This window comes from Hoplias malabaricus, chromosome 3, assembly GCF_029633855.1.
Source record: "Hoplias malabaricus isolate fHopMal1 chromosome 3, fHopMal1.hap1, whole genome shotgun sequence".
NCBI lineage: Eukaryota > Metazoa > Chordata > Actinopteri > Characiformes > Erythrinidae > Hoplias > Hoplias malabaricus.
This window is the reverse complement of record NC_089802.1, coordinates 72,734,729-72,747,937: the sequence shown is the minus strand read 5'-3', so window position 1 is coordinate 72,747,937 and position 13,209 is coordinate 72,734,729. Positions and strand designations below refer to the sequence as shown.

The 13,209-nt window shown below is 42.9% G+C and overlaps 1 protein-coding gene across 1 annotated transcript in view; it reads right to left on the bottom strand.

Moving 5' to 3' along the window:
* xirp2a (xin actin binding repeat containing 2a) overlaps positions 1-13,209 on the bottom strand; it is a 38,945-nt gene that overhangs the window by 18,790 nt on the left and 6,946 nt on the right. The window contains exon 2 of the mRNA XM_066664277.1: positions 6,217-6,319. Within this exon, the coding sequence (XP_066520374.1) occupies positions 6,217-6,319 (103 nt within the window). The remainder of the gene's footprint in view (positions 1-6,216; positions 6,320-13,209) is intronic.

Sequence of the window (13,209 nt, the reverse complement as noted above, 5' to 3'; positions counted from 1 at the left end):
TTTCTCTCTATCAATCTCTCCTCACTATGGCTCTCCTGCTTTCTGCTGCTCTCTCTCAGGCCTCTCTCTCTCTGTATCTATCTTGGTCTCTCTCTCTCTCTCTCTCTCTCTCTCTCTCTCTCTCTCCTCACTATGGCTCTCCTGCTTTCTGCCGCTCTCTCTTTCCTCACTATCTCTCAGGCCTCTCTCTCTCTCTGTATCTATCTTGGTCTCTCTCTCTCTCTCTCTCTCTCTCTCTCTCTCAATCTCTCCTCACTATGGCTCTCCTGCTTTCTGCCGCTCTCTCTTTCCTCATTATCTCTCAGGCCTCTCTCTCTCTTTCTGTATCTATCTTGGTCTCTCTCTCTCTCTCTCTCCCTCTCTCTCTCTCTCTCTCTCTCTCTCTCTCTCTCTCTCTCTCTCTCTCTCTCTCTGTCTCTCTGTTGTTGAGCAGTGGTGGTAGCTCTATGTCCATCCAGATTGTTCTGGTGTTTGACTCTATTCTGAGAGCACTTACAGAGGCCTCAGGCACAAGCCATTTGAGCTGAGCTACATTTTATCAGCAGCCACCATTTAGAGCCATTAGAAAAAAACCTTCTGTAGTTCTGTCTTTTACATCCTGCAATCCATTAAAAATATGACAATATTTAACCTCAGACAATAACAGAATGAACATTTTCATATGTGTAACATTAACTAACAAACATGGCTTTAAATATAATCTTCAGGCCTTTTTTAAATGTGAGAATCAATATTTTGTGTATTCCATTATCAGCCTTGGTATAAATACCCCACTTCTGAAATATGAGGCATTCTGGATATTCATTTATTGCAATTAATTTCTCATTGCCCTACAGTCTTCTTGGACATTCCGGGCCTTCTGCAGCTGCATTCATCATTCAGGACATGTCTTAATTTTTATTTACAAATTCCTATTGACTCCGAATAAATACGTTTGTGAGAATCAAACTGGCTTTCAATTTTGAACATATTGATTTTGAATGCTACTGCACTTTCTCAGTTCTTGTATTTGAGCCTTATTGGGTTTTTTTGTTGTTGTTGTTGTTGTTGTCGTTTTCTTTTTGTTACTGAAGCTGACAAGCATTCACCTGAAACTCTTCCCTTTCAAAACAGCTCATTACGAGCATCTCTCTAATTACTTCACTCACATGTAAATCACTCTCATCAATATTCATTTCCACTCAGCCCACTGTGATGTCATCACGTTACATGTGAGCTCACTATGCATAATTAACAAGCTCTCGCTAACCCAAGGAGACTTTAACCTGAATTTCAGGCCTGATTAAATCAAAGGCTAGCGTCGAATGACACTGCGAATGCGGATTATTCTCAAGTGAAGGAAGTGAGTTAGCTTTCATAGCTGTGTCAGGACGGGAACAAGTTATGTTTCTGTTCTTTTTGTTGAGGCAAATACATGAAAATAATGAAAAGCAGAATGCACACAATGTGTACTAAATATAGTCTTGTCTTCACAGATTTACAATAATTCCTGATGGTTAACTCTAAAGTTTCATCCATTACCTCCAAGTGCTGCTAGGCCTTGTCTCAGCAAAGTAGTACTTACTAGAAAAGAGGTCCATATCTGATCTAAATTAATCAGAATAACCACACAACAGTGCATGCTCGAGACTGCGCTAAAGACACATCCGCTATAACACAACTCATGTTTTAAAGGTTGGATGCTAGGCCCAGTTTTAGTAAAACAGCACTTACCTACTACAGGATTACTGCTGATATCACCACGTTCGAAAACAGTATCACAATGTCACCTTGACGATACAGATCCCACCTGGAGATTTCAGCTAAAAGCACTAACTCAGACCCTTGTTTGTACGTGTGAGCGGATGCGTGTAAGTGTGTGTGTGTGTGTGTGTGGAGACCAGCTCCGGACCTCTGTCCTGTTCACCTCAGAATGGCAGAGGACAGTGACAGCTGCTTTTATTTTAGACAAGCAACCCCTCCCCACAAAAAATCCCTCCCCTTCCCCCTTCCGCCACCTCTTCTCTTTAAAATAAGATGACCAGGATCAGCAGCGTTGAGGGGGGGGCCCTTTTTTTAGCTCGGCTTCCAGACATGCCCTTAACCTGAAGTCATCGAGATAGACGGGGTCACTCGCTCACACACTCTGACTGGCAACCACACTTCACTTACTCACTTACTGAACATTCAGTCATGCCTTACATTAACATCAACCAATCAGATGCCCTCACCAGTGAGTCAATGAGAGTAAAAGCTGAGTAAGACTATGTGAAATATCATTTATGTCATGCTGCCCGTAGTGGATGAGAACGTGGCCTTAACTGAACAACCATGTATCCGTGATCCAGGAATCCGATTCAAAAATCATTTTAAAAAAGATGCCCTTGGGATAAAACAAGCCGTTCCGATCTTGTTCCGCATCCTTTAGAACTTTAGAACTGTCCCGCACCCTCTTCTAGATATCTCCAATCACACAAAGATGAGGTTAAACGGAGCAAAACAAACCTTTACATTCCTGTGCGCTCTTACTGAAGTAAACGGTGGTTCATTTTCATTCATAGGAATCGGTGCTGAAACAGGTTGAGAATGGGAGAATGGAGCTGTGCTGTTTGATCCCTGTGGTATTTTGAAAAAAACATATCACAGACATTCACTGAAACCCTAGGGAATTGTGTTAAACTGTGGAAATGGTCATATACTTTCCCTTTAAAACCAAAATATTATGTTGAAATTCTCTTACATTAAGCATGTTTCCATTTCATATAAAATATTTCTTTGAGGTTTTCATTCATTCATTATCTGTAACCATTATCCAATTCAGGGTCGCGGAGGGTCCAGAGCCTACCTGGAATCATTGGGCGCAAGGCGGGAATACACCCTGGAGAGGGCTCCAGTCCTTCACAGGGCAACACAGACACATTCACTCACACCTACAGACACTTTTGAGTCGCCAATCCACCTACCAACGTGTGTTTTTGGACTGTGGGAGGAAACCGGAGCACCCGGAGGAAACCCACGCAGACACAGGGAGAACACACCACACTCCTCACAGACAGTCACCCGGAGGAAACCCACACAGACACAGGGAGAACACACCACACTCCTCACAGACAGTCACCCGGAGGAAACCCACACAGACACAGGGAGAACACACCACACTCCTCACAGACAGTCACCCGGAGCGGGAATCAAACCCACAACCTCCAGGTCCCTGGAGCTGTGTGACTGTGACACTACCTGCTGCGCCACCGTGCCGCCCTCTTTGAGGTTTTTATTGTAAATATTTCCTCGTACTGAGATTTGTAAAGAATCAGAGAAATTTCCCTTTAACTTTGTACTTCATATTCTTGTTCTACTTCCTTAAGTTCTGAAAAGAGGTTAAACAGTGGACTACACATACTATGGTAGATCTGTTGTAGATAGAATTAGTTAAAAGGGCTGAAGTCTATATAACAATAAAGTCAGGCAATACCACTTTAAAAAAAACTCCACTGGAACATATTACACACATTTAATATTAATTACAAGGTGATGTGTAAAAGTCTGAGTTGGTCTATGATATAAGGTCTCTGATCTCACTGTGACATGATCTGGAACTAATACGTTAGTGAGTAAGGAAGGTATAAGGAAGTGATGAGACAGTAAGAGTCTATGCTGAATTTACATGATTCAAATGTCCACATAGGAGTAAAATATTACACCAGGATTATTGTGAAGAGTGAGCGAACTGAGTGGCAGATTTCAGGAGAGTCTGAAGGGAATTTCAAAAATGATTCGTAGCGAATTAAACTCCTCTGGCCCTTTGTGGATATACTGTTATTTCTTAAATGACATCAATCTGTAATAGCATTAATACAGAATCTTTTTCAGTAACTGAGTATAGCACACAACCCTCTAACGTTCCCGTCCTCTGTGTAATACCGCCCCTAGAGGACACAGGTAACAGTACACTACCAGAGTGAATGCAGATAAAGTAGCAAACCAGAATAAGTGCCAATAAAGCACAGTAGCATTAAAAAGAAGGGTAGAAGAATCTGTCATGGCTCTGTAACTTTGTGGATGCTGGCAGTGATGAAGATGAAGCATTGATTTTTGAATTATTAAGTGTTAAGTGTTTAGACTTACTTTATAAATCTGTCTGAGACGCTCTCACTCAACACGAGTCAATGATTCTTGTTTCTAATATTCTGTGAGATGACAAGTGAATGTCTTTATACATGTATTTATTTACTTTGTAAATGTCCTCCGTGCTAATATTTGTGAAAAATGTATTTTAAAAAAATATTCCCAAAAAAACGATACACCGGTATATTGGCTTTGATGAATGAGACAGTTCTCAGATTGATTGGTTTTGTGTACACCTTTGCTCATCATGCTCATCCATTCTTAAACATGACGTAGAGGGTCGCCATGCAGAAGTATCTCCAGACCCATAGGAATGCAATAGCAAACGCTTTAGCGATGAATACCAAGTCAAAAAATACTCTGTGTATGCAGTGATGGGAATAGAGGGGTGTTATTATTGTGTGTGTGTGTGTGTGTGTGTGTGTGTGTGTGTGTGTGTGTGTGTGTGTGTGTGTGTGTGTGTGTGTGTGTTTTGGGTGCTAAAAGCAGCCAGTGGGTGTGTGAGGCAGTTGAGTGTGAGTCCAACGAATGAAAAATTATATAAAAGCCGAGTTGATATACAGATTAGATGGTTAAAAGATTGACTGGAACACACACATAATGGCTAACACACACACACACACACACACACACACACACACACACACACACACACACATCTACAAGATGGACCAACAAGTTAGCTGTGTCTAAGTGAGTGTGGACAATGTTTGGACAGTGTTTAAAAACTCCAGCAGCACTGCTGCGTCTGATCCACCCATACCACTGTAATGTATACTTACTCAAATGTTACCTCCGCTGGTGGGGGTCCTGATAATTGAAGATCAGTGTGAAAGAGGGCTAATAAAATCAAGCAATCCCTTCCTGTTAGGCAAACACCAACTGATGTCACTCTGTGTTCAATGCCCTTCTGCAAAACGTAACATCTTTCATTGCATTGCATCATATGCTGAAATTAGCGTTTTGCCCACAATGCCCCTTAACTAGTGTCCCTGCATTCACTGCACAACCTTCTCAACACACCATTCTTCACCTGCCAATCCAGCACTAAATCAGACAAAGCTGTTGACTTGCTAACGTGCTACTGGCTCTACATTTATGCCGACGTGTATGAGCACGAACACACACACACACACACACACCACACACACACATACATAAAACCTAGCCTGTCAACACACTTGTCACAGTGTCACAGGGCAACAGAGAATAGTCTTCAATGCTGTCACCTTGAAAACAGATACATCTATCTACACACACACACACACACACACACACACACACACACACACACAAAAAGCCGTTTTTACATGATAGATATAAGTACCAGTGATACAGTCCCTGGTCATCAATTAAACCCCTAAAATCATCTCTATTCTTTAAATGAAGTTCTTCCCAAGAAATAAAATCTCCTGAATCCTTACCAGACGTTTACCCCCTTCACCCACCCCTCTGTCACGCATCTGCAGCTTGAAAACTCTGCCCAGGAAGTGAAGGGGATTGGTTCTTTATGTTTATGATGTAAGAAACCCTGCCTGTCTGAACTGGCCTGTTTGTGGAAATACTCGGCCGTAGCGCTGGATGAAGGGTGTCCTTTTACACCTGTTTACAATAATGTCTGCACGTCTGTGTAACAATACAATGGACCAATGAATTGTACTCGGACAAAGCAGAACCTAGTGTCTCCAAAGTTTTTTTATCTTAATTAATACAATTAAATTAATTTATGTTGAATAATAATTAATTTTAAAAATATATTTTTGGCTATTTCTTTCGGCCCATTAATCATGAAGCTTTAAGAGTATATAGACGACAGCTGGTATTTCCACCAGAAATGGAGATTCAATGCTTCCTGTCAGCGATGATATGTGACAAAAACTGGCTATAGAAATGAAGTGTGTAAACCTTGTTAGTGAAAGTAACGTTCTGTACAATGTGGGGACCATTGGTCCTCAGGCCTTCTTTTGTTCTTAAATGTACCAAAAAAAGCAAGAGGGAACTAACACACACACACACACACACACCTGAATCATGTTGCATACACACCCTTTGGAATAGTCCCTATCAAATCACTGTAGCTAGCAATGAACAGGAGGTGAGGCAGTTACTTACAGACGCTCATGTTTTCATTCTGATTGGACACTTCTTTCCCAGACGCTCCTGTATTCTTTTGATCCATAACTCTCCGAGGAGAGGAGGGAGAGCTCTTGACTTCCTACAGAGAAAGAGAAAGAGAGAGAGAGAGAGAGAGAGAGAGAGAGGAAGAGTGGGAGTGGTTACAAAAGTAATAATCCACTGCCTGTGTTACTTTGTACGTTGCAGAGAAGGTTAGCCATATGTGCACAAATTGACTTAATAAATTTCTGCTGTACAAGACGTGAGTATGTGTGTGTGTGTGTGTGTGTGTCGGTGCATGTAAACGTCCTAGCCACATAAACCATTGAGTCTGTATGTGAACTTACATTTCACTTCCTCTCTCTGAAAACCACAGAGACACATACTAGTTTCAAATTACACCATATGTCCAAAAGTATTTGGACATCTCCTAATCCATCATGCATTCTGCAATAATGTTATCTATAGGAAGTTGTCTGTCTGCTGTAGCAACAGCTTTTAGCAACTCTTGTGGGAAGGCTTTACAACACTAGACAATTGGAACATTTCTGTGAGAATCGGATGGCAGCCTTATGAATATTCATGAGGTCAGGTAACAGTGTTAATGATTAGCTCTGGATTACAACCTCCGCCCCAAATCATCCCAGATGTGTTGGGTGGTGAGCCATCGCACCAAAGAATCACCTCCACTACTCCACAGCCCAGTTCCTGTGGGGCTTTATATGATGGCAGTAAGTTAATGTGCAGTGTCCCATTTCATTTCATGCATTTCTAAGCACATTCGAACATCTGTTTCCACAATGGCTCCACCCTAATGTAAGATAAGGGTGTGTACAGACTTTTGGGCATGAGGAAGTCTGCAGTGTAAAGGGTTAACGGAATCTCAGTTTGATTTAATAAGTTAAAGCTGAGTGGAATGTTTCTCTAGATTAACACCTGCTGAGTAAACACTGATGTCCTTGAATGAAGCACAGTGAATGTAGCACTTGACTTCACAACAGCTGCTTGCTTCAGAAACACCGTAGTTATACACCATCTCAAAATCATTAGCGCTCAAGATGACATCACTACAATATGAAATCATACACTCATTAAGAATGTCACCATTACTCAAATAAACAAAGCAATAATAATAATAATAAAAATGAACTGAAACAACACTTCATATATTTCTTCATTCATTCATCCTCAGTAACCTCTTCATCTGGATAAGGGTTAATTAATGATCAATTATTCCCCTAAAACCCATCTCTGTTTATTAAATCTTAAGAAATTATTTCCCAAAAAAACCTCCCCTAAAGCCTTATAAGGCAGACCTTCCCTATACATTCTCCCTCATTTAGTATGCACAGATTTACGAATACGCAATTAGTCCCTTTCTCTGTCTCCACCCACGCCTTTGCCACTCGCCTGAAGCATGAAGCCCAGTCTTGGAAACTGACAGGACTTGTGCCTAAGGTTTATACCCGCTATGATTCTAATGTTAGAATCATAGAATTACAGTAGGGCGGCACGGTGCCGCAGCAGGGACCTGGAGTTGTGGGTTCGAGCCCCACTCTGGGTGACTGTCTGTGAGGAGTTGGTAAGTGGATTGGAGACTCAAAACTGCCCGTAGGTGTGAGTGTGTGAGTGAATGTGTGAGTGTATGTCGCCCTGTGAAGGACTGGCGCCCCCTCCAGGGTGTGTTCTTGCCTTCCGCCTTCCGGGTGTGAGGAGTGTGGTGTGTCCTCCCTGTGTCTGCGTGGGTTTCCTCTGGGTGACTGTCTGTGAGGAGTGTGGTGTGTTCTCTCTGTGTCTGCGTGGGTTTCCTCCGGGTGACTGTCTGTGAGGAGTGTGGTGTGTTCTCCCTGTGTCTGTGTGGGTTTCCTCGGGGTGACTGTCTGTGAGGAGTGTGGTGTGTTCTCTCTGTGTCTGCGTGGGTTTCCTCCTGGTGACTGTCTGTGAGGAGTGTGGTGTGTTCTCCCGGTGTCTGTGTGGTTTGCCTTGGGGTGACTGTCTGTGAGGAGTGTGGTGTGTTCTCTCTGTGTCTGCGTGGGTTTCCTCCGGGTGACTGTCTGTGAGGAGTGTGGTGTGTTCTCCCTGTGTCCGCGTGGGTTTCCTCGGGGTGACTGTCTGTGAGGAGTGTGGTGTGTTCTCCCTGTGTCTGTGTGGGTTTCCTCGGGGTGACTGTCTGTGAGGAGTGTGGTGTGTTCTCCATGTGTCTGCATGGGTTTCCTCCGGGTGACTGTCTGTGAGGAGACAAAAACACACGTTGGTAGGTGGACTGGCGACACAAAAGTGTCCGTAGGTGTGAGTGTGTGAGTGACTGTGTGTGTGTGTCTGTGTTGCCCTGTGAAGGATTGGCACCCCCTCCAGGGTGTATTCCTGCCTTGCGCCAAATAATTCCAGGTAGGCTCCGGACCCACCGCGACCCTGAACTAGATAAGCGGTTACAGACAATGAATGAATGAAGGAATGAATTACAGCATACTGTAGTGCGTAATGTTGTACATGAGAGTAGGCCTTTTGAAATGTTTTTAGGCTGTTGCTGACAGGCACATGTAGAATAATGGCAATGTTAAAAAGCCATATATCACATTTATATCTACCAGCCTCTATATCAGTGGCTACAGCAGTAAGCAGCTTTTATAGGTCTGAAAGCACATTAACATCTACGTCTATTACTCTGATCTGTCAATCTATTGTCAAAAAAAGAGCAGATGACATTCCTGACTAATGTAATTGATTCTGACAAACTTTATTGAAGACCTTTAATGAAAGGTGATGCTAAAATACTGAGAGTCTCAGACAATAACTAGATTATCAGCCTCCACCATCTCCTCTCTCTTTTTCTTTCTCTCTCTCTCTCTCTCTCCATCTCATCTTGCTACTTTGTTTTCCAAAAATATTTGCAAATCAAATACATTCCCCACAGCGTTTCCACGACAACCGCTCAGCTGGATAAGGCCATACAAACAGCAGGGAAATCAACAGCTTCACAGCTCTCTAACACACACAACACACACATACATGGACTTACACACATGTACAGTATTGTGCAAAGGTCAGAGACCCCCACATATTGACGTTTTATTTAACGTTCAGCCAATAAGTACGAGCTTTTCAGTTTTTCAGGAGATATTGTTGAATAAAATGGAAATGTGATCATTCACTGCTATAAAAAGGGCAAATACAAGCAAAATAAATGTTTTGAATAAAAGACATAGAGCAAAGGTCACGTTTAACTACCACAAAAGAGCTGAGAGGCCATTGAAAGTGTCCTCATCTGATAAACAGAACTTTTACCAAGCTCCACTTTCGCGTCGGTAAACAGTACGTTTATTTTTTTATTTTTTGAAAATAACAAAAAAGTGGTCTCTGACTTTCGCACATTGAAGTACACACCTTCACACACAAGTGTCAAGCGTCTGTTTTGAAGGGTTGTGTTACAGTGTTTTGGCCCTGCACACACACAGCGCCCAGCGGTCTGGCCTATACTGAGCGGAGAGGTTAAAGGTCAGGATGGCAGCAGAAAACAGGTGTGGTCATTCACAAACACACACTCACACACACACAGAGAGAGAGAGAGAACAGTCTGATTAGTGGAGCCCCATGGAAATACCTCAGGGTCAATGTGGTGGCACAGCTACAGTAACACCTTAACCACACAGGCCTCTCTGCAGGAAGCAACGGTCTATGTTTCCATCAACATAACAGCACAGGTGGGTGGTAATTAGTCACATTTTACAAGTGCATGTACGTGAAAGTACATTCTGATGGTTTTGTACTTATTTTCAAATCATAATACTTTACATGTACTCAGGTCTATTAGGGAGTAGTCTATGTTTGACACACTCACATTGTGGCTGTGTATATTTAGTTACTAATTCAATGTATAATGTAACACTTAGATTAGTGCGATCCCTACATCATCTTACATGGTTATGACAGCCAGTGTCGATGATTCAAATTATATCATAAATGATAGTGTAGGAGGCGGCACGGTGGTGCAGCAGGTAGGTGTCGCAGTCACACAGCTCCAGGGACCTGGAGGTTGTGGTTTCGATTCCCGCTCCAGGTGACTGTCTGTGAGGAGTGTGGTGTGTTCTCCCTGTGTCTGTGTGGGTTTCCTCCGGGTGACTGTCTGTGAGGAGTGTGGTGTGTTCTCCCTGTGTCTGCGTGGGTTTCCTCCGGGTGCTCCGGTTTCCTCCCACAGTTCAAAAACAAACGTTGGTAGGTGGATTGGCGACTCAAAAGTGTCCGTAGGTGTGAATGTGAGTGTGTGTGTGTGTCTGTGTTGCCCTGTGAAGGACTGGCGCCCCCTCCAGGGTGTATTCCCGCCTTGCGCCCAATGATTCCAGGTAGGCTCTGGACCCACGGCGACCCTGAACTGGATAAGGGTTACAGATAATTAATGAATGATAGTGTAGGATATCCAGAGTATGTTTTGGGCATCTCTAAGAATCCCTGGAGAAAATGGCCGACTGCTCGGTTAAGTAGATATTTTGTAGCTGATTTTGGGGCAGTACTTCTGCTTTTGCTTGAGTCTGTATTTTAGCCGAGTAAAGATACTTTCGCTGGAGTGTGGATGTAGATTACCCACCTCTGAATAACACGGGTTAAACATGAGCTGCAGTTTCATCATAATCATATGCCTGATTATATTTAGAGGCTGTGATTCAGCAGGCACTGTGTAATGCTTTCTACAAAGAACATTTAGACTGACCTCAACGTAGGTCAGTTTATTTAAAAGCGATTCAAACAAGACCTGTTTTCAAGATTAAATACCAAGTAAATATTGAAAACATCAGTTTTGCACAAAGCAAAACCACAGTGTATGTATGTATGTGTGTGTGTGTGTGTGTGTGTGTGTGTGTGTGTGTGTGTATGAGAGAGACAGGGGGTTTCCTGTTTGTGTAAGCAGCACTGAGAGGCTCTCATTACTATGCAGTCCCTGATAAGTGGACATTTTTAAACATTAGTCACCAAGCTAGAGTTAGACAAACAAGACGCCAGGCATTTAAACAGTGCCGAGGTACACACACACACACACGGACGCAAAGAATGCGACTCTTGTATAATACTCAACCCTTCATTAAGTTCAGGAGGTATCTGTGAACATTAGGAAAGAAGAGAAGCAGGAGTTCCAGTAATGAATAACAGACACAGAGAAAATGAAACTCCTAGTAGCAATGGAAGACTTAGCAGAGCATCAGAACTGTCCCCATCAGGTTAACAGCAAAGGGGAAATGTCAAGCTCCACTCTCACTTCTGATCAGCAAAAATCCACACGGTACGTAGCTTAATTAAAAGAACAGAACCTATGTGGGTCTGAAAGGACGTGGAGCTATTAAGAAAGCATTGCTGAAATCACAACAGAACTGAATGGGTTTATCCAGGGGATACACAGACTCACTCACACACAGATTACTATTGACTTCTCCTAAATGATATCCTCCTCTAGTTCCAGAGTAAAAGGCATATAAAAGGAATGAAAGTGGACACACTATGGTGACGATGCCTGGCTGACCATCACATGACAGAGTGATGAGTTATTGTACTAAGAACTAGACGCACCGTCCTATTTTAACAAAGCTGTAATGGTACAGAGCTGATTTTAACCTGAGCTTCAGTGTGAGTTTATAAAGAGGCCTGGATGACAGCAGGCCTATGTGTTCTTCACTTTTAGACATGAGACTACCGTGTGTGACACTTCACCTATATTTAGCAGCTCAGGGATGTGGGTATTTAAGTAGAGGACTGAGGGCTGGACTGCTTATTTTAGCCTTAGCCTTAGCTCCAAACTTGTAGTGCAATCCACACATTTTTCCCAGTTTTAAGAATAATTCCACAGCGTAGATATAGACAAAACCTACTGTATGTTTGGACATGAAATGGTTTATTGTACAAACATCCTAACGTCTCTGGGCTGTTTGGAAATGTTTGATTGATAAGATGGGTTTGTAAATCCAAACCCTTCAAATCAGCGGTGTGGAGGGTTACTTCACCGCTACCTGTACATGACTCATCTCACTTATTTAACCCCCTCAGGTAAGGCAGCCTGGGCGCCACATATTTTTTAGGACACATCATCAATCTTAGTGGTGGTACATTTAACACAGCGGTGGTGGTAAGTTCTGGGAGTCCAGTGGTCCCTGTAGTATAGTGAGTAATACCACTGTCCTCCAGCAGACTTTGGCTCCTGCTCAGGTAGAAACACAATGCCATATCAACTGGAGTTCTTAGGTGTTTCTAACGCTGCTTTGCGTACCTCTTTAACATGTTTAAAAACTGGGGGTCTGGATACAAGCTCCTACCAAATCTCATTAATATTAAGCTGAATTGAATTATGAATTATGGGCGGCACGGTGGGCGCAGCAGGTTAGTGTCGCAGTCACAAAGCTCCAGGGACCTGGAGGTTGTGGGTTCGATTCCCGCTCCGGGTGACTGTCTGTGTGGTGTGTTCTCCCTGTGTCCGCGTGGGTTTCCTCCGGGTGCTCCGGTTTTCTCCCACAGTCCAAAAACACTCGTTGGTAGGTGGATTGGCGACTCAAAAGTGTCCGTAGGTGTGAGTGAATGTGTGTGTGTCTGTGTTGCCCTGTGAAGGACTGGTGCCCCCTCCAGGGTGTATCCCCGCCTTGCGCCCAATGATTCCAGGTAGGCTCTGGACCCACCACGACCCTGAACTGGATAAGGGTTACAGATAATGAATGAGTGAATTAATGAATTATGCAGAAATTTTGAAATTTAGTTGGACTTTCCCTTTAATGTTAACTTTGGTTATTCTGTACTGGAAAGATATTTTCTGCACTAGAAGTACTACTTTTATTTTAAATACACACACTTACATAAACCTTCACAGCCACACACAATCACACACAACACATGGTCAGACAATTGGTCTATTGACCCATACACACTTTATACCAGACATTCAGAGTGGTGTATTGTGAAAACCCAGGAAATATGAAGCAGCAAGTGCATTGTTTACACTGTTGGTGTTTACCTGAT